General features: G+C 43.6%; 1 protein-coding gene across 1 annotated transcript in view; it reads right to left on the bottom strand.

The window, feature by feature from the left end:
- The window catches only part of DPF3 (double PHD fingers 3), a 210,156-nt gene that overhangs the window by 82,778 nt on the left and 104,265 nt on the right, over positions 1-23,113 (bottom strand). Inside the window, exon 2 of the mRNA XM_081100517.1 lies at positions 12,240-12,400. Coding sequence (XP_080956643.1) covers positions 12,240-12,400 — 161 coding nt within the window. The remainder of the gene's footprint in view (positions 1-12,239; positions 12,401-23,113) is intronic.

Here is a 23,113-nt window from a genome sequence, read left to right as displayed (position 1 = left end):
TACTCATATTTATATTCCCAGGGCCCAGCATATAATAGCTGCTCTATTAATGTTAGTGATTGAAATGTCAACTTGGGACAACTCCACAGAGCTGGAGGGGTGAGTAACACGCCCCCAGTAGAGCTCGAGGAGTGGGAAAGATGTATTTCACAAGCTCTTACACCCGTGTCCTCTCCTGGTGCTCTGCCCTCTTCTCTTGGCTTATTTAAGAGCTGCCCTGACTTCATGGGCTACCTCTTCAGCGAAGCACTCCGGAACCGTCTCAGGCCATCGGTGCCTCTTCTCCTCCCTGAAAGGTAGAGTCCTGGGCACTTGGCACCACACCTCGGCACCCAGCATGGCTGCCTATTTGGCTCACCAACACTCCCCTCCTGCTTCCTCTCCCATTCTTCTCTATGACTCCTCTCTCTCTAAGATTCTGTTCCAGACTCCTATGTGCCAATACTGCCCTGGCAGGGTAGACCTCAAATCCAAAATGCTGCCTACCTTTCCTCTGGCCCAGGGTTCCCAGGCCCCTCACAGGTCCCGCCACACTCAAAAGCTGGCACAGTAACAATAGCTAACATTTAGTGAGCTCTTCCTCTGTCATAGGCTAGCACCCCACACTCACTGTTATCTCATCGTGACAACAACCTTATGAGACATTTAGAGATTGAGGAGAGTAAGGCTAACAGTGATTGAATAACTGGCTCGGGGTCATACGCTCATAAGGGTGGTCTAGTCCACAGCCCATACTCAAAACCTCTCTACTACCTTATCTAACTCCCCACTGAGCCACCCCATTGCTGGTTCACACACAGCAAGCTTGAAACCCAGAGTCCTACCCTCACCATAAGCAGCTCCCCCTACCAGACTAATCAGAAAAAGAACACCCAGCCGACCCGCCCATCAAACACTTCTTGTGAAATTCATTTCTCCTTTCCTACCCCATCACCAGCTAAAACTGCTCAAGGAGAAATGCGTCCTGGTGATGTAAAAGCACTGTGGTAAGGCATATAAAATGTGTGGAGAATCAAATAAACCACGAGGGCATACTTTCTAAATTCATTGGGAGAATTATTTTAAGAATAGTAGGATTATGCCCAGCCGGTGTGGCTCAGTGGTGAGTGTCAACCTATGAACCAGGAGGTCACAGGTCAATTCCCAGTCAGGGCATATGCCCAGGTTGTAGGCTCAATCCCCAGTGTGGGGCGTGCAGAAGGCAGCCTATCAATGATTCTCTCTCATCATTGATGTCTCTATCTCTCTCTATCCCTCTCCCTTCTTTGAAATCAATAAAAATATACATAAAAAAAGAGAACACAGCAAAAATATAGTGTCAAGAAAAAGAGAACATTACCTATAGAGGAAAAAAAACAAGGTAAAAAAATAGAGATAGACTTTCTCTGAATATACTATTCTTTATAGATTTGTTTTAGAATCATGTAAATATTTTATATGGTTATAAAATAGTACTATCCTATATAATAAAAGCCTAATATGCTAAGTGTCCGGTCGGCCATTCAACCAATCAAAGTGTAATATGCTAATGATATGCTAAGTCTGCTCAACTGCTCGTTATGATGTGCACTGACCACCAGGGGGCAGACAGTCGACCGATCGACCAGTCGCTATGACATGCACTGACCACCAGGAGGCAGACGCTCAGACTGGTAGGTTAGCTTGCTGCTAGGGTCCAGCCAATCGTGACTGAGCGAGACTGGCCGGACACACCCTGGAGCCCTCCTGCAATCCCTCTCCAGCTGGCCAACCTCCCGTGTCCTTCCCCAGCCCTGATCATGCACCTGTGGGGTCCCTCGGCCTGGCCTGTGTCCTCTCGCAATCCAGGCTGAAGGGCCGACCCCCTCCTCAAGTACACGAATTTCATGCACCAGTCCTCTAGTATTAAAATAAAAAAGGAAACATCTACTTCTAGCTAAGATGGAGTATCAAGGGATAGATTTACCCTCCACCTGAAATAGAAGGGAAAAAAAGGAAACAAAAGTTTTTAAGATACTGGACATTAGGCAATGAAGGACAATGATCCCCGAGACACTGGAAACAAACAAGATGGACCCCATTACTGCCCAGATTACAACACAAGGGGGAGGAACACAGGTGGAGCCCAGCAGTTGCACAGAGAGAGCCGTTGAGATCCACAGCGTCCCCTTTGTGTATTCAGCTCAGTACTGATCAGTGCATGGTTGTGAAGAAACTACTCAATTCTGAGGAAAGAACCATCTGGTAAGAATTGAAGTAACAGTGCTTGGTGTGTACAGGGGCAGGATATAGTCTGTTCCTACCAGCCAGTTGCAAAAACCTCATGATTCACAGATTACTGGGCAGAGTACGGAGAAGGGTCTTGCCTCACTAATGGAGAATAATTAGCCCTAAACTAAGCACTGCTCTAGCTCTACCTAAGAAATCTTAAAAGGAAGACAAAAAAATATCAAACATTTTCCAAGCAACTTAACTGTCCCAAAACAAAGCTCCAAGACACTTACAGGAGTACAATACAATACACCCAGCAAGGTAAAATTCACAATGTCTGGCATCCAATCCAAAATTACAGGCATGTAAAGAAGGTGGAACATAGGATCTATAATGAGGAAAAAAATCAACTGAAATGTACACAAAACTGAAATTGATGTTAGAACTAGCAGCAATAACTTTAAAAGTTATTATTTTTTCCATGTGTTCAAAAGTTTAGAAAAAACAGGATTGCTTAAAACACTTAAACTTAACTTCTAGAAATGAAAATACAATGTGTGAGATATAAAACATACTGGAAGGGGTTAATGTCAGTTTAGACACTGCCAAATAAAAGATCAGTACACTTGAAAACACAGCAATAGAAACTATCCAAAGTAAAACCCATAGGAAAAGAGAGTATTTTAAAAAGAAGAACAGCATAGTGAGCTGTGGGACAACTTAAAACAGTCTAATATATGTATGGTTTCCAAAGGGGGAGGAATAAAAATATGTGTATAAGTAAAGGCTGGAAATTTTCAAAATTTGATAAAAACTATAAACGTACAGATCCAAGCTCAACCAAACTAAGCACAAGAAACATGAAGAAAACTATAACAAGGCATATCATAATAAAAACTGTCCAAGAACACTAATAAAGAGAAAATATTAAAAGCAGAAAAAGGATCCATATATTATATAGAGAAGAACAAAAATTTGGATTTCTCATCAGAAACAATGCAAGCAAGAAAACAGTGGTTCACTCTCCATCCCTACAGTACTGAAAAGCATCTGTCAACCTAGATTCTATACCCAGCAAAAAATCTTTCAAACCTAAGACAAACTAAAGATATTTTCAGACATACAAAAGTTGAAAGAATTATCAGCAGACCAACACTACAAAAAATGTTAAAGGAAGTTTTTTTATACAGAAAGAAAGTAATACCAGATCTAAATATGGATCGACACAAAGAAATGATGAGCATCAGAAATGGTGAGTACTACATGAGCAGTTATATAAGATGTTTTTCTTATTATTTAGAACTTTTAAAAAGATTATTGATTAAACAGAAATAAAGACAATTGTAATATGAGGTTTAATGCCATGTGTAAAAATAAAATATATGACAACAATTACACAAAGGTCAACAAGGGAAAAATAAAAATACACTTCCGAGTACTTGTATTAGTTTCCTACTGCTGCTGCAATAAACTGCCACAAACTGAGAGGCTTAAAACAATACCAATTTGTTATCCCAGAAGCCAGAAATCCAAATTCAGTCTCACTGAACTACAGGCATCAGCAGGACTGCATTCCTTCTGTGGTGTCTGGGAGAAAATCTATTTCCTTCCCTAGTCTGGGGTCCAGAAACCACCTACATTCTTGGTTTGTGGCCCCTTCCCCTGTTACATCACTTCAACTTCTGCTTCTATTGTCACATCTTCTGCTCTGACGCTGACCCTCCTGCCCGCTCTTATAAAGACACTTATGATTACATCTGAATAATGTATCATAATATCCCGTCTCAAAGTCCTTTTTGCCATTTGAGTGAGCATATCCCCTAAATTCCCAGGATTAAGATGTAGATATCCTTAGGGGTTGGGGGCAGCCAGGGAGAGGTCACTGGGGGGGGGGGGGGGAGAGAGACTTATGTAATACTTTAAACAATAAAGAACTTAAATTAAAAAAAAGAGATGTAGACATCTTTGGGGTAGGAGAGCATTATTCTGTTTACCACCATAAGATTACTAGTATAGAGTATTTATTAGTAAAATGTCACTTGAAGGTAAACTGTAATTAAAGATACATACTATAATCAGTAAGCAATCACTAAAACAGCAAAACAGTTATAGTTAATAAGCCAGAGGAAATGAGATAGAAATCATACAAATTATATTATTCCCCACAAAAGAAGAAAATGAGGAAAAAGGGAACAAACAGATTGAAAAACGGGAAACAGCAAAATGATGGGTTTAAATCTAACTATAACAAAAATCACATTAAGTGTAAATGGACTAAAGACCAATTTATAAAGCATATTAATTCCAGGCCAGTGTTGCTCAGTGGTTGAGCATCAACCTATGAACTGGGAGCTCATGGGTCAACTCCTGGTCAGGGAACATGCCTGGGTTGGGACTCAATTCCCAGTAGGGGGCATGCAGAAGGCAGCCAATCAATAATCCTCTCTCATTATTGATGTTTCTATCTCTCTTCCTCTCTCCCTTCCTCTCTGAAATCAGTAAAAAAAATATTTTTAATTTTAAAAGCATATTATCACACTACATTAAAAAAGCAAGACATGCTCTAGCCAGTCTAGTTCAATGGATAGAACATCGGCCTGCAGACTGAAGGGTCCTATGTTCAATTTCGGTCTTGGGCATGTACCTCGGTTGCAGGCTCAATCCCTGGCCCTAGTCGGGGCACATGCAGGAGGCAACCAATCAAAGTGTCTTTCATTTTGATGTTTCTCTCTCTCTGTCTTTCCCACTCCCTTCCACGCTCTCTAAAAATCAATGGAGCGCTAGCTGGTTTGGCTCAGTGGATAGAGCATTGGCCTGTGGACCAAAGGGTCCCAGGTTTGATTCTGGTCAAGGGCACATGCCCAGGTTGCAGGCTCGACTCTCAGTAAGGGGTGTGTAGGAGGCAGCCGATCAATGTATCTCTCTCTCCCTCTCCCTACTTCTCTGAAATCAATAAAAATGTAAAAAATAAATACATAAGTTAATTAATTAATAATAAAAATTAATGGGAAAATGTCCTTGGGTGAGGATTAACAACAACAAAACAAAAACAAGACGCGACTATATATTGCCTATAAAAAATAAAAATCTTGTGGCATAAAGACCCAAATATATTAAAAGTAAAAAGAACGGAAAAAGATACACCATGTTAAAACTAATTTTGAAAAGAAGCTAGAATGGCTATATACATATCAGAGAAAGTAGATTTTAGAATAAAGAATATCAGTAGAAATAACGGTCATTAAATAATGATAAGGGGATCAATTTATCAAGAGGACATAACAATCCTAAATACTAGTATTTAAGAAGCTAAACAAAGGTTCAAAATCTATGAAGCAAAAACTAACAGAATTGTAAGGAGAAATAGACAAACTCACAATTATAGTCAAATTTTCAATACTCTCTCGTGATAATCCATAGACCAAATGGGGGAAAAAATCAGTAAGGATGTAGAGAAGACTTGAGCAACGTTATCAACCAACTTGATTTAATTGATATTTACAGAATTTTCCAACAACAGGAAAATTCACATTCTTTTCCAGACCAAAGAGGATATTTACCCAAGAGAGAACATATTCTGGACCATATGGAATTAGAAATAAATAACAGGCATATCTTTGAAAATCCCCCAAATGTTTGAAAACTAAATAACACACTTCTAAATAATCCATGGGTAAAAGAAGAAATCAAAAAGGAATTTACAAAATGTGTGAATTAGAGGAAAATAAAAACACAATATCAAATGTTATGAAATAAAGCTAAAGTAGTATTTCTATTTAGAAATTTTATTTTTAAGTGCGTATAGTAGAAAAAAGATTTCAAAGCAATGACCTCAGTTACTACCTTAAGAAATAAGAATGAGAAGAGCAAGTTAAATACAAGTAAGTAGGGGGGGAAAGGTGAAAATAAAGATCAGAGAAGAAACTGTAACATACTAAGAAAAAAATTGAAAAGTATCCATTATACCAAAAGCAAGACAGGCTTTATTTCTTTTAAAATATCAATAAAATTGCACCCTATCCAGTTTGGTTCAGTGGATAGAGCCGAAGGGTCCCAGGCTCAGTTCTGGTCAAGGGCACATACCCAGGTTGCAGGCTCAATCCCCAGCCCTGGTTGGGGTTTGTGCAGGACGCAATCAATGTATCTCTCTCATATTAATGTTCTCTTTCAGTCTCTTCTCTTCCCTTCCACTCTCTCTAAAAATCAATGGAAAAATATCCTCCAGTGAGGATTAACAACAAATATCAATAAAATTGGTAAACTTCTAGTCAGATTGATCAGATAAAAAATTTCAAATTATCAATGTAAGAAATAAAAGAGGAATTACTACCCCAGATTCTACAGATATTAAAAGGATAATGATAGTATGAACAACTTTCTTAGATGAAATGGAAAAAAATTCCTTGTAAGTCAAAAACTACCAAGGTTCACTCCAGATAAAATGGATAACTTAAATAGTTAGGTATCTTTCAAAGAAATTAAATTTGTAGTTTAAAACATTCCCAGAAAGAAACTGCAGGGTCCAAATGGATTCATTTGCAAATGCTCAAAACATTTAAGGAAAAAATACCATTTATATATAAATTCTTCCAGAATACTAAAAAGGAGGGAATACCTCCCAACTCCTTATGGGGCCATTATCCTGATATCCAAACTACATAGATTGCAAGAAAACTATAGGTCAATATCTCTCAAAACATATAAGGAACTCTATTAAAATTTTTGCAGAGTGAATCTGACCATATATAAAGAGGATTAATACATCGTAGCAAAGTAGGGTTTATCCTAGGAATGCAATGTCAGTTTAACATTCAAAAATCAGAGTGCCCTTGGTGGTCCCGGATCTGTCTCTTGCTTCAACAGTGTTTGGACGGAACTGACCCAGGGACGCTTCTTCCAGCCTCGGGCCACTCTCCTCCATCTTATCGAGTCACCACCTTCAGAAACACCTCAAGGACCAGCCAACACGCCATTTTATTTTCTACCTTAACTCCTTATTGCCCAACAACCATGAGCTCCCAATTGGTCAGAATTGTTCCACCAGGGTGGAGGCTGCGTCAACCGCCTGGTCAACCTGCACCTGTGGGCCTCCCACACCTGCCTCTCTCTGGGCTTCTATCTCCACCACCGCGATGTGGCGCTTGAGGGTGTGGGCCACTTCCGCGAGTTGGCGGAGAAGGGTGAGGGCACTGAGCATCTCTTAAAGGGGCAAAACAAGCACGGCGGCCGCATTCTCTTCCTGGACGTGCTGAAGCCTCCCCAAGGTCAGTGGGTTAAAACTCACGACGTCATGCAAGCCGCCCTGGCCTTGGAGAGGCACCTGAACCAGGCCCTTTGGAGCTGCAGGCCCTGGTTCTACCCGCACAGACCCTCAGCTCTGTGACTTCCGGAGAACCACTTCCTGGATGAGGAGGTGAAATTCATCAGGAAGATGGGCCACCACCTGACTAACATCCGCAGGCTACCGGCCCCCAGGCTGGGCGAGTATCTTTTCAAAAGGCTCACCTTCAAGCACGACTAAGCCTTTGGAGCCCAGAGGCCTTTCAGAGGCCGCTCTGCATTCCCCAGGTGCCTGGCTTTTACCTGAGCCTCTTCCCGAAACTACTAGCCATTCTTTTAACCACCCTGAAGCCTCACCCATGCATTGGATCAAATGAAACAATAAAGCTTTTTGCAGAAAAAAATAATCAATGTAACATCATATTAACAAACCACAAAAGAAATATTGCATGAGCATCTCAATAGACTCAGAAAAATCAGTTGGCAAAATCCAACATCCATTCCTGATTTAAAACGCTCAAACTAGAAATAGGACCACCCTCAGTCTAATAAAGAACTACAAAAAAACCTACATCTAACATCACGCTTAATAAAGAAACAATGACCCTAGCTGGTTTGGCTCAGTAGGTAGAGCGTCAGCCGCAGACTGAAGGGTCCTGGGTTCGATTCCAGTCAAGGGCAGCTTTCAGGTTCGATCCCCAGTAGGGGGCATGCAGGAGGCGGCCAATCGATGATTCTTTCTCATCATTGATATTTCTATCTCTCCCTTTCCTTTCCTCTCTGAAATCAATAAAAATATGTATTTTTAAAGGACACATATGTAATACCCTTTGTAATACTTTAAGCAATAAAATAAATAAAATAAATAAAATAAAAATAAAAATATGTATTTTTAAAAATAATGAAACAATGAATGCTTCCTCTCACCACTTTTACTTAATAACCAGTGCAATAGACAAATAAAATAAAACTCATCTATATTGAAAAATTTTCTTAATTTACTAACAACATAATCAATTATGTGGAAATGCTGTGGAATCTCTGGAAACCTAATAGAACTAATATGAGTTTAGAAGGTTGCATGATATGCAATCAATTTACAAACTTAATTGTACTCTATACTAGTAAAGAAAAATCAGAAATTTAAATTTTTAAAAGTCCATTTACAGCAATATCAAAAATACTTTAAATACTTAGAGATAAACCTGAGAGAAATGTGAAGATCTGTATACTGAAAAATAAAATGTATTGATGGGGAAAAATTAAAGAAGACATAAGTAAGTAGGGATATGCCATATTTGTGGGTTGGAAGACTCAACATTTAGAACTGTCAATTTTCCCCCACTTGATCTATTGATTCCATACAATCCTAATCAAAATCCCACATATTTTTGTGAAAATTGACACACTGATTGTAAAATTTCATGTGGAAGTGCTAAGAAGGTCAAATAGACAAAATATCTTGGGAAAAGAACAAATTTGGAGGGCTAACACACTATCTGATTTCAAGATGCATTATAAAACTACAATAATCAAGACAGTGAGTTATTAGTGTGAAGACAGACAAATCAGTGAAACAGAATTGAGAGTCCAGAAATAGATCCACATACATGTGGCCTCTAATTTTTGACAGAGGTACAATGGCAATTCATAGCTCAACAGATTATGCTGGAACAATTGGATGTCTATCTGCAGAAAAAACTTTAATCCATACCTTGCACCATATTAAAAATTTCTTTCAAAATGGATCATAGACCTAAATATAAAACCTCAATTATAAAGCTTCTATGGAAAAAAATAAAAGAAAAAAGAAAAAAAACACACCTTGACCTGGGATTAAGGCAGCAATTTCTTAGATACAACAAAATCACAATTTAGAAAATAACAAATTGATCAGCTCGACTTAAATACCTGCTCTTTGAAAGATACTATTAAGATAATGAAAATACAAGAAACAATCCGGAAGAAAATATTTTCACAGCGTATGTCAAATAAAGGTCTTGTATACCCCCTGTACCTTCTTCTACCTGCATCCAACTCACTCCCCGACCTTGAAATTACCACATTGTTGTCCATGTCCATGACTTCTTTCTTTTTTCTACCCAGTCCTTCTAATCCGTCCACACACCAATACCCTCATCCCCCCACCCATCCCACCTCATCCCCGCCACCAGAGCTGTCTGCCTGCTCTCTATCTATGAGTTTGTCCCTATTTTTCTTGTTAGTTCAGTTTGTTCATTAAATTCCACCTATGAGTGAAATTATTTGGTACTTGTCTTTCTCTGACTGGCTTACTTCACTTAGTATGTTTTCCAGGTCCATCCATGCTGTCGCAAAGGGTAAAATTTTCTTCCTTTTTATGACCAAGAACTATAAAAATTTAATGACAACAAAACAAGCAAGCAATCTATTTTTAAAATGGACAAAAGGTGAACTCTTGCCCTAACCGGTTTGGCTCAGTGGATACAGCATCGGACTGTGGACTGAAGGGTCCCAGGTTCCATTCCGGTCAAGGGCATGTACCTTGGTTGCGGGCACATCCTAGTGGGGGGGGGGGGTGTAGGAGGCAGCTGATCGATGTTTCTCTCTCATCGATGCTTCTCACTCTCTATGTCTCTCCCTTCCTCTCTGTAAAAAATCAATAAAATATATTTTTTTAAAAAAGGTGAACCCTTTACCAAAGAACATATATGGATAGTAAATAAGCACTTGTAAAGATGTTCAACATCATTGTTAATTAGGGAATTCAAAGTAAAACCACATTGAGAGACAACAATGTAACTGTTAGAATGATTAAAACTTTAAAAATCTAACCATACCAAGTGGTGGTGAGAATATGGAGGAACTGGAATTCAAGTGTATTGTTGGCATGCATGTAAAATGATACAACCACTTTGAAAGCAAGCTTAGCAGTTTCTTGAAATGTTACACATACACCTTCTTTACAATCTAGTCATTACACTCCTCGGTACTTTGCCCAGAAGAAATAAAAGTACATGTCCACACAAAGACTTATACACAAATGCTCACAGCAACTTTGTAATAGCCAGAAACTAGAAACAAATCCAAATGTCCATCAAAAGGTGAATGGGTAAACAAAATGTATTCCGGCCATACAATGGAATACTACTCAGCATAAAAAAGGAATGACTTATTGATGCATGTTAGAATATGGCAAGGTTGCGGGTTTGATCCCCGGTCAGGGCACATACAAGAATCAACCAATGAATGCATAAGTAAGGAGAACAACAAATCAATGTTTCTCTCTCCCCTCTCAAAATAAAAAGGGGAAAAAAAGAAAAACAAAATATTCTCGGTGAGGATTAACAACAACAACTTACTGATAATTTTGAGTGGCTTTTTTTTCATGGTTTTTTTCCTTTCAAGTTTTTTTTAAAAATCTTTATTGTTTAAAGTACTACATATGTCCCCTTTTTTCTCCCATTGACCCCTTATAGCCCGCCGCCCCCCCCTCTTTTTTCTTTTCTTTTTTTGTTTTTGTTAATCCTCACCAGAGGATTTTTTTTTTTCATTGCTTTTTTAGAGAAAGTAGAAGGGAGAGAGAAAGAGAAACATCAGTGTGAGAAAGACACATTGATTGGTTGACTCCCGCACGTTCTTGACTGGGACTCAAACCCTCAACCTTTTGGTGCGCCGGCTAAACACCGAGCCAGGGCAGCCAGGGAAACTTGGAGCTTTGATAGCTATTCCCGGTTTATTGGGGGGGAAGAGGGGTTAAGTTCTTACCATTTTTTTTGTTTGTTTGCTAAATCTCACCCAAGGATATTTTTTCGTTGATTTTTAGAGAGAATGGTAGGGAAAGGGAGAGACAGAGAAACACTGATGTCTTCTCTATTGGTTGCCTCCCTCACGCGCCCGTACGGGCGGGGATCAACCGAAGGTACGTGAATCAAACCCAAGACCCTTCAGTCCCCAGCCTGATGCTCAAACCTGTGACCCTTCAGTCCGCGGGCTGATGCTCTATCCACTCAGCCAAGCCTGCTAGGGCAAGTCATTGCCATTTAGACATACGTACTGAAACATTTACAGACAACAACAACAAAGAACAGATTTGATTAGCTTCAAAATAACCTGAGGCCAAGGAAGGAAGGGGGAGGAGAGCGTAAATGAAACAAGATTGGCCATAAGTTGGTCATAGTTGACTCTGGGTGATAAATACATAGAGATTCATTGTATTATTCTCTCCGCTTTCGCATGGGTTTGAAACTCATATAACAGAAGGTTTTAATTACCTCTATAATCTCTACCCAGTCTTTCTTTTTTAAGAGTAACTATTAGTTTTAGAGAGAGGAGCATCAGTGTGAAAGAAAAACATTGATCAGTTGCCTCCCGTACATCCTGTCCGGTGATAGAACCGCAGCCTGGACACGTGCCCTGACCTGGAATCGAACCCCAGTCAAGAGCTACGAACGGCACTCGCTGGTTTGGCTCAGTGGATAGAGCATCGGCCTGCAGACTCAAGGGTCCCAGGTTCGATTCCGGTCAAGGGCACGTGCCCAGGTTGCGGGCTCGATCCCCGGGGGGAGGGGGGGGGGGTGCAGGAGGCAGCCAATCAATGGTTCATCATTGATGTTTCAATCTCTCCCTCTCTGAAATCAATTTAAAAAAAAAAAAAAAAAGAGCTATGAACATCAGCGAGTTTCTAGGAAGAACCCTGCCCGCGGTCCGGCCTGCCCCACCCCCACCCACGTGCAGGGACTCCCAGGCCTAAGCCAGCCCGTCCGGTCCCGGTCCCAGGTCAGGCTCACCTGGGCCCCGATGCCGCTTCTCCATCCAGATGTAGCAGTTGTTCTGGGCCACCCCGGTCTGCGAGTCCAGGAAGGGCAGCCGGACACTGCGCTCGGCGCACAACCGCGAGTTGTAGCTCCGACAGTGCTCGATAGCCTCTTTGTAGAACTGGTCGCCGAGCCTGGCGGGCGAGAGAGAGGAGGGTGAGGCCGGGGAACCCATACACAGCCCGGGAGCGCCACCCACCCGCCTCGCCGGAAGGGTTTGCCGTCCTGAAGGCCAGTGAGGACCAGGCCTGGCCCGCGGATACATCCAACCCGGTGTCGCGTCTCCACCGGTTCTGGTTCCTGGAAGGAACCCACCAGGAACCTTGGAAACCTCTTTCTCCAAGAACCCAGGGCCCCGAGCGCACACTGGGGGAATTAGTAAACCGAGACCTCATTTAAAACGGAGTCTGGAGCCTGGAAGTGAGAACCCTTAGGACCGAGCCGTCCTAGACCCGCCGCCCTGGTCGTCCCGGTGGCCGAAGCGCTCCCAGCCCCTCACGCGCCGCTATGGCCCCCGCAGGAAGTGATGCGCTGCGCTTCCTCCCGGAGGGGAGCCGCCCGTCCAACCGCCACGCAGCCAATGGGAGGCGGACGCCGCAGGAATGAGGAGTCACAGGACTGCCAACTTCCGTTTCTGCCGATTGACTCTTCCCGGACACCAGCCCCACCCAAGCCCGGAAACGGTTCCTCTCCTTTGTTTCTCGGATTTGGACAAGAGTCACCGTTACAGAGCGGCCATAACTGCCAATTCTTGTGTTGTTCCCCACAGAACCAACTTTCCTGGAGAAAGACCTGGCCATTTGTTTAACCGAGAATGACAAGTCCCTGCTCTAGGAAGCACGAGGTTCCTTTCCAAAAAGAGGTAGCTTTGGAACCACCTTGTGCATGGGACCTCCAGGAAGCGCCGGCTTCTAGAGCGCCCTCATTAACATGCCCCAGGAGACACACTTTGTTCTCAGTGATTGCCAGCAAAGACAGTCTAGAACAGTGGTTCTCAACCTTCCTAATGCCATGACCCTTTAATACAGTTCGTCATGTGGTGGCGACCCCCAACCACAAAATTATTTTCGTTGCTACTTCATAACTGTAATTTTGCTACTGTTATGAATCGTCATGTAAATATCTGATATGCAGGATGTATTTTCATCTGAACATAATTAAAGCATAGTGATTAATCAAAAAAACAATATGTAATTATATATGTGTTTTCCGATGGTCTTAGGCGACCCCTGTGAAAGGGTTGTTCGACCCCCAAAGGGGTCGCGACCCACAGGTTGAGAACCGCTGGTCTAGAATGAACCCTACTCTCCAGCATAGGTGCACAGATTTCCATTACAATAGACAAACTACCTAAATAAAAGACTTAGAAGGACAGAGGAGACAATCCATGATGGGAGAGCTATGGTTAGGGAAGGTGGTGAAGAGGGGATGCACCAGTCTTTTAAAATAACTTTCTGCCCTGGCCGTTGGGCTCAGTGGATACAGCACTGGCCTGTGCACCAAAGGGTGGCAGGCTCCATTCCTGGTCAAGGGTACATACCTTGGATGCAGGTAATCAATCAATGTGTCCCTCTCATATCTCTCTCTCTCTCTCTCTCTCTCTCTCTCTCTCTCCCTCTCTCCGCTCGCCTCACTTTCTTCTACTCTAAAAATCAATGGAAAAAATATCCTCAGTCCTGGCCAGTGTTTCTCAGTGGTTGAGTGACAAACTATGAACCAGGAGGTCATGGTTTGATTCCTGGTCAGATTGTGGGCTCAATCCCCAGTGTGGGGCATGCAGGAGGCAATTAATCGATGATTTTCTCTCATCATTGATATGTCTATCTTGCCCTCTCCCTTCCTCTCTGAAATCGGTAAAAATATTTTTTAAAGTATATTTTAATATTTTTTTAATATATTATATATATATACACATATATATCTGTAAATATATCCTCAGGTGAGGATAACAAAAATAAATAAATAAACAAAGCTCAATAGAGCTTTAAAAAAAAAAAGAACTTTCTGATGATAAATAAAAGAAGCATCTACACTAATAAAAGAGAAAAATGGTAATTGGCGTACGGCGATACCGTTTTCATTGGCTAATCAGGGCTATATGCAAGTTAACTGCCAACTAAGATTGGCAGTTAACTTGCCAACTAAGATTGGCAGTTAACTGCCAACAAGATGGCGGCTAATTTGCATATGTAGGCACAATGCAGGGAGGCGAAAGGGAAAGCAGGAAGAAGCCCCCTGCCACTGACAGTGATCTGAAACCCAGGGGGGAGCTAAGAGCTGGGGGGCAGGGCAAAGGCGGCCCTGGGGCCGCCTTTGCCCTGCCCCCCAGCCATGATCGGAGAATCAGGCACCTTTGCCGCCCTGGCCAGTGATAGCAGGAAGTAGGGGTGGAGCCAGCGATGGGAGCTGCGCAAGGTCAAAGCTGGCAGTCCCAGGAGCTAGGGGTCCCTTGCCTGGGCCTAAAGCGAAGCCCACGATCGCGGCGCCTCCCGCTGCCACTGCAGGTCCCCGCTGCCTGGCCGGATGCCTAGGCCAGAGGTGTTAGGCCTGGGCAGGGGTGGAGCCTGCAACCGCGGGGACCTGGGGGTCCCCTGCCCAGGCCTGACACCTCTGCCGGAGGCCTCAGGCCTGGTCAAGGGGCCGATCCGGTGATTGGTGATCGGAGGGTGATGGTGATGAGGGTCAACTCCTCTGGCTGAGGCATCAGGCCTGGGTAGGGGGCGGAGCCGGGCATTGGGGGGATATGATGGTCCCCTTGCCCAGGCCTGAAGCCTGGGTCAGAGGCGTCAGGCTTGGGCGGGGGGTGGAGCAAGTGATCAGAGGGAGATGGGGGTCCCCTGCCCAGGCATGATTCCTGGGCCAGAGGCCTCAGGCCTGGGCGGGGGCCAGAGCCAGTGATCGGGGGGAGATGGGGGTCCCCTGTCCAAGCCTGACACCTCTGGCGGAGGCATCAGGCCTGGGCAAGGGGCCGATCAGGCGATCGGAGGGGGATGGGGGTCAACACCTGAGGGCTCCCAGTATGTGAGAGGGGGCAGGCTGGGCTGAGGGACACTCCCCCTCCCCCCCACACACACACACACACAGTGCACGAATTTCGTGCACCAGGCCCCTAGTTTAAAATAATAATAGTTGATTTTGAACTCAAAATAATTCAATTCAAAACCTAGAAAGATCTTTCTGGTTTTCTTATTAAGCACAGTAAATTGTATATTCCTGAATCTTTGGTATCCTTGGACATGTGGTAATGCTACTAATTTTAAGATAGTATCCTTTTCAAAGGCCAAAAATATAACATTGATAAAAACTGATCAAATGTAAGGCACATACCTAAAACTCATATCAAATAATACTGAAGGTTGAGAAAACCAAGATGGCGGCATAGGTAAACACCTGAAATTGCTGCCTCACACAACCACTTCAAAAACACAACTAAAAGACAAAACGGACATCATCCAGAACCACAGGAAGGCTGGCTGGGTGGAAATTCTACAACTAGAAGGAAAGAGAAAAGCACACTGAGGCTCAGAGGAGGTGCGGAAGTAAAGTGCAGAGGTACGGAGGTGCACGGAAAGGGCTGGCAACTGAGGACGCAGCTGTCTTTCTCAATCCGGAGGGAGACACAAGCTCCCAATGGCCCCTACTCCAGTTCCGGGCGAGTCTCTGGGGACCCAGACTCATATGGGGAGAAACTGGACTGTCTGGCAGCGGGCAGAACTCGGAACTCAAGGGCCACGTTCTCTCAAAGGTGCTTGCAGCGATTACCGGGACACTGAGACTCCGGGCCCCTTAGGGCAGGGCTGAGGATCAGCCATAGCTGCTTGCTCTGCCCTGTTGATTCCCTGAGACCTCGCCCCACCCAAGCTGCGGCAGAGGCTTTTGCATATGAATGCCTTGGCCCTTTCCAATCTGAAAATTACCTAACAAACTGCAGCTGGGCCAGACAGACCCAGAACTTCCAAGAGAAGGCCCAAGATCCCACAGCAGCTTGCATTGCTTTGCAGCTGGGCCTCATTTGTGCACCTCCAAACCCCAAACAAGGAAGGGGAATCTGCAGATCTCTTCGTACCTCCTGCTGGGTAGCCTCAGGCAGAGGCTAAATTAGCAGCTCCTTAGAGATCCAAGTGCCAGTGTACCCAGTGGCCAGAGTGGGACCATCCAGATTACAACTCCTCAGATCCATATGGGACACACTCAGGGGGCAGACTCAGTGAGCACCAAAGCCCCACTGAAGCAAGTCTTGCCCCATAAGGGTGTTTCCAGCACAGAAGTTCTCCCACTGCAGACACAGCTGGTTCTCACAGCCAATTGGCCTGGTGGTCAATTCCTCCCAGTGATACCTACAACAATCAAGGATTAACTACAACAAGACTGTGCACAAAGACCATAAGGGGGTGCACCAAGAGTATCCTCCTCAGGTAATTGGGGAGGCTGAACCACTGGGCCCTAGAGGACTCTTAGCACAGAAAACCACTTTATCAACACAGGGAAGCAAAAAAAAAGCGGAGACAAAGAAAAAGGACGCAAATGACAGAAATGGAGGAAAGCAAACTACTGGATATAGAGTTTAAAACCACACTTTTAAGGTTTTTCAAGAATTTTCTAGAATCCACCGATATATTTAGTAAGACCCTCAATAAGTCTAGTGAGACCCTCGAGGATATGAAAAAGGACCAACTAGAAATTAAGCATACACTGACTGAAATAAAGAATATTATGCAGAGGTCCAACAGCAGACTAGAGGATCGCAAGAATCAAGTCAAAGATTTGAAATACGAAGAAGCAAAAAATGCCCAACCAGAAAAGCAAAAAGAAAAAAGAACCCAAAAATATGAAAATAGTGTAAGGAGCCTCTGGGACAACTTCAAGCTTACCAACATCCGAATTATGGGGGTGCCAGAAGAAGAGAGAGAGCAAGATATTGAAAACCTATTTGAAGAAATAATGACAGAAAACTTCCCCCACCTGGTGAAAGAAATAGACTTACAAGTCCAGGAAGTGCAGAGAACCCCAAACAAAAGGAATCCACCAAGACACATCATAATTAAAATGCCAAGAGCAAAAGACAAAGAGAGAATCTTAAAAGCAGCAAGAGAAAGAAACTCAGTTACCTACAAGGGAATACCCATACGACTGTTAGCTGATTTCTCAAGAGAAATTTTGCAGGCCAGAAGGGAGTGATTCAAAGTGATGAATAGCAAGAACCTACAATCAAGATTATTTTACCCAGTAAAGCTATCATTCAGAATTGAAGATGAGGTAAAGAGCTTCACAGATAAGAAAAAGCTAAAGGAGTTCATCACCAAACCAGTATTATATGAAATGCTGAAAGGTATTCTTTAAGAAGAGGAAGAAGAAGAAAAAGGTAAAGATAAAAATTATGAACAACAAATACATATCTATCAACAAGTGAATCTAAAAATCAAGTGAATAAAAAATCTGATGAACAGAATAAACTGGTGAATATAATAGAATCAGGGGCATATAAAGGGAGTGGACTGACAATTCTCGGGGGGGAAAGGGGTGGGGGAGATGCGGGAAGAGACTGGACAAAAATTGTACACCTATGGATGAGGACAGTGGGGCGGGGGGGGGGGGGTGTTAAGGGCAGAGGGTGGAGTGGGAACCGGGTGGAGGGGAGCTATGGGGGGGAAAAGAGGAATAACTGTAATAATCTAAACAATATAGATTAAAAATAATAATATTGAAGGTCAACTGTAATTGAAAATAATTCAATTAAATTTTTAAAGTTATAGCAATAATATTTGTTTTGCCTACCAAATTAATAAAGAGTAAAATTTTGAAATTTAAATCACACAAAAAAACAATGAGATCAAATACCTAATAAATGACAGATAGGCACATGTTGGAGGTTAATAAATAGCTCCTGAATACAAATGTCATAACATAATCATTGCCAGGTGAACTTGAGCCTCTTCGGAGAGGAGGAGGAGACCGGAAGGGGAGAGCCTGGGAACGCAGGGCCAAAGGGAGAATCAAGTAGCTCATTTTGAAGCAACATTATGAATGTCCCTTTGTTTTGATTCTATGTAGATTTGAAAAGCCAAAATCAGGGAGGAAAGTCACTAAGTTAAAAATAATATATCTCTTAACCAAAATATTTAGAGGAATAAAGAAAGCAAATTTTAAATAAAATTTCCCACACTTTTTTAGTTTTAAGTCAGTGGATCAGAGTCTACCAAAGAGTTTAAAGCAAATTTCTCATTCTGGGAGGATGCAATCGTTGCAGCTTCTGAGGCATAATTTCAAAATTACTTACTGACATGCCCCCTTAAAAAAAAAAAAAAAAAAAAGCCCTTTATTCCTTTTTCACCTCTGAATATCTTCACCCAACAGGAAGGCAAAACGTGTTCAGAAAGTGTCCTACCAGTTGAAAACCAAACTGTAATTAAATTGTAATAGTTACACAGCTGCAACTGAATTGGGGAGGGGAATGAAAGCCCATTAAAAATGCTATAAAACATAACAACACATATGCTGATGTAATCAAGATTGGTAACAAGGATCATGAGATTGATCAAAAATAAAGAAACCTTTCCTACAAAGTGTTCGCATGTGTATCCCACCAGCTTAAACGTCTCCTAAAGCGATGTGGCTCAGCACAGGCACGGTGGCCAGCGTGGCCAGGGGGCCCCGGATGCTCCAGCTCCCTCCACAGCACAGCGACCAGCCATGCCACACGGATGAGAACTGACACGAAAGAACACGTGACAGGGAGGTGTCCAATGTGAGAAGCAGTTATCTGTTTTCCCACAATCTTTGGACAGACTGCCAAAAGAGATATTAACTACTCCAACCCCAGAAAGTCTGCAAAAAGATAAGCCATTAAAAAGAAAATTGTACACTAAAACTCATCAACTGGAGAGAAGAGAGTCTCCATTTTTAAAACAAACTTCTGGAAGCCAAGACAAAAGGAATCTATAGTAGGTGCTCAAATTAGACTGTTCCTGCTATGCTCATAACTCACTTCCAACAACTCCAATCCAAAAGAGAGGAACAAGAAAGTGAACCTGCTGAAAAGGAACAGTGGGGCCCTAGCTGGTTTGGCTCAGTGGATAGAGTGTTGGCCTATGGACCGAAAGGTCCTGGGTTCGATTCCGGTCAAGGGTACATGCCCGGGTGGCAAGCTTGATCCCCAGTGGGGTGCGCGCAGGAGGCGTCTGATCAGTGATTCTTCTCTGAAGTCAATAAAAATATATATTTTTTAAAAAAGAAAAGAAAATGAAAAGTGAGGTTGGCCAAGTCTGGGCCCGATGCGGAATGGAACAAGAAAGTCAAACAAAGTGATGCACTGAGTGAAAATTAATTTCATCCTAAATACTTTCCACTTTCATAACATGCAACGTTATTAGTAACAGGCATGCTGGGGGTGTATTTTTAAATGTACTCTTTGTGTGAATAATACCTCCCTTATGTAAACAGAAAAGGCTTCCTGGGGACTGGAACAACTGTATTAAAGATTGAAGCTGCAAAAATGTGACATCCAACACCCTCTCTGCCCTCCTCTCCAGGGAAGTCACTTTTAAACAGACCAGGCGCTGGCAGAGATTTGGAAATAAAACGTGAAGCCTTTTCCAAGATATGGGAGGAGAAAAGAGGCTTGAACCTCCTTGGTAAATTCAAGCAGCTCTTCTCCAAAAGTTAATTAGCCAAAATCTTCACAAGGCTTGCTCTGCTGTCTAGAAGAAAATAATAGCCAGGTCTCCCTAACCCATGGAAAGCAATTTAACAGGAGAGAGGACAAATGTCCTTTTCAATGTGGTATTTCTTTAAAAAAAAAAAAATACCCCACAGTGATAGGATCTCAGGGGTGACATTTGCATGTGAGTTGCAAGGGGCAGAGGGAGCAAGGAAAAGCTGGCAGCAATGACTCATTTTGTGAAGTGGTGACCAGCATGCCTCAGGCTGGGTCAGGCACAGCCACGCCTCAACCATCACCTATCCACACCAAACCAAGAGGGCTGGCTTTCCTGCTGGATGATAGACATCCTAGGCTGGCACAGGCAGAGTAGAACAATGTTCTCGTCTGCAGCTGACTTTAGGCTACTCATGACTGCAATCAGAAGCGAGGAAGGCCAGGGAACCAATTGCTGGGCTCTCCGCGTGGAGCCGTGCTGGCTGCCTGGGTCTGGGGCTTTGTGAGGGGTGAGATCCCTTAGGACCCACCTGGAAAGAAAGTAGCCTAGCTGTGCGAGTGCTCCGTGACCCCCCTGCAGCACATCTGTGGAGAAATGGATTCCAGGGGCCAAAGAGGACCCACAGTGGGAAAAGTGAGAATTCTCCAAAATGAATGCCAGTGAAGCTCTAACGGTGATTTTCAGGGCCCGTAGCACACACACGCACCCCTCAAGATTCTTGCTCCTCTCCTTCCTCACACTTTCACTTCCCTCTCCCTTGAGACCTGATTGCTGTTCTCATAGATTCCAGACCCAGCCCTCCAACCCATACACCTGGGCTCTCTGGCTCTTCACTGTCCCTCTGGTCCTGTGTTCTGACCCAAGGACAGACGGCCTGCCTTACCGCAAACACCTGTCCAAAAGCAACTTCCTCATCTCTTGCCAGAACCTGCTCCTGCCCCCGAGTCTGCATTCTTCTAGGGTCAGGGATGGGGAGAGGAACACTGCTCTCCTATCTCCCTAGCAAGCTGTCCTTGGCCCTTCCCTTTACTTCACGCCATCTGGCACTGAATTCTTTCCTTTCTTAGGGCTTGTCCTTTTCCTCCATTCCCACTGCATGGCCACAAATCCCCTTGGACTGTAAAAAAGGACCTTGGCCCATCACAGTTATCTGTGCACAAAAACAGGAGTCAGCAGAGATAAACAGAAGCCCTGGCCTACAGTAGGATTTCTGTCCCCTCCTCCCCCAGGGGCTGCTCTTTTGTGCATGGGCACCTGGATTTTCTGCTGTCCCACCCAGCTACCCATGCTTCCACAGCGGCCCACAAACACAATAAAACGCATCTTCAGCAATAGACTAACTTCCTCCTGTGTGCATTTAAGTATGTTTAACTGAGGCATGGAAAACCATCTCCCATTTACGTAATTTTTGTGTATGTGTATGTGTTTTGTTTGTTTTGTTTAAAAACATATTTTTTACTGATTTCAGAGAGGGAATCAAACTGTGACCTCCTGGTTCATGGGTCAACATTCAACCACTGAGCCATGCCGGCCTGGCTATGTAGTGTTTTAAAATTAGCAAGAGAGGGGCAATATTGGGCAAGGTGGGAAGCTTTTCACTTTCCTCATAGTTACACTATTCCTACAGCTGCCCTTGACACAAAGCCAAGTTTCGTGTTTGCTATGGACTGAAATATGTGTCTCCCCCAAATTCACATATTGAAGGCCTAACCCTCAGTGTGGGTATTTGGAGATGCAACATTTGAGGATGAAGGGATTAGTTCCCTCATAAGAAGAGAAATCGCTCCTCTTTCTTTCTTTCTTTCTCTCTCTCTCTCTCTCTCTCTCTCTCTCTCTCTCTCTCTCTCTCTCTGCCTCCCTCCCTCCTTTCTCCACCCCCCATGTGAAGAGACAGTATGAGAACAGCCATCTGCAAGTCAGGAAGAAAACCCTCAACCATTACCAGAACTAGCTGCCACCCTGATCTCAGATTTCCCAGCCTCCCGAATTGTGAAAAATAAATGTCTGTTGTTTAAGCCATCCAGTCTATGTTTGTTTTGTTATAGCAGCCCAAGCTGACTAAGACAGTGTTTCTGATATTTAACATAGGAAAGGGCTATAGGTGATGGGTAAGAGATTCCAATCCCCTTTCTCCCTCATCCTGTCCCCTTCCAACAAAGACAACAATAACACTACTATTAATAATATCAATATATCAATTTCAACTCAATTCATTGCTTAATATTTATCTTCCCTACTAAACTATAAACTCCACGAGGGCACCAACCACATTCACAGGGCCACTGCACACAGCCACTTGGGACTTGCACTGAACAACTCCAGGAGGCACTGCTCACAGAAACTTCAACATGAAAGGCTCCCCCGGGGGCGGTGCACACTTGGCCTTTTTATTGATTTACCCCAGTGTCCTGTACAGAGAGCCCAGCACACAGTAGGTGCCTAATAAGTCTTTGTTGAATTGCTTCCAACAATTCCTCTGCCGATCGCCTACAATAGGGGTTTAAATGAGAGAGGTAAAGCGTATGCAGCATGCATGGGCGTGGTCTCCTGAGTTTTTTGCACATATAGGTCAGTGTTTTAGATCGCATGGCTGTCTACTTGCAACTTTGGGGAAAAAATACGAGAGAATGTCTGCAATCGCTCTCATTTAGCTCAGCTCCCGGGTTATTGCAGCAGGCTCCTGACTACAATCACTGTAACTTTTCTCCTACCCACCCTGACAAAAAGAACTCACCCTCAAACCCAGCGTTTAGTCTTGGACTTCTTAGTATAGTAGCCCAGATGGCTCTCAAAGGTGCCCAGATTCCTCTACCAAGCCGTCAAGGCCCTTGGAGAGGTATGGGGGGTAAGGGTATGGGAGCAGAGGGAAGAGGATAGAGACTTGGAATCAGGCAGATCGGAGTCCAGCTCCACCCCTTACTGGTTGCACAGCCCTGAGGCAAGTGACTCATCCTCCCTGAGTCTAAATTCTACTTCCCACATGAGGGTATGATCAGTGGTCATTCCTTTCTCCTCCCCCCAAAGAGTAATATTGTCTGCCACTTTGTGAATGACCCTCTGCCTGAGCTGGCCCGTGCCCTCCACGTGGCACACATACACACCACACTCACTGCTGCAGTGTCTTCAAGGCTGTTCGGTGACTGCCCAAACCTCTGTCCTAAGACAGAAGGCAGTGGGTGGCAGAGGTCGAAC

This window comes from Myotis nattereri (genome assembly GCF_964212035.1).
Source record: "Myotis nattereri genome assembly, chromosome: 1".
In the NCBI taxonomy this organism is placed as follows: Eukaryota; Metazoa; Chordata; class Mammalia; order Chiroptera; family Vespertilionidae; genus Myotis; species Myotis nattereri.
This window is presented reverse-complemented; position numbering and strand designations above follow the sequence as displayed.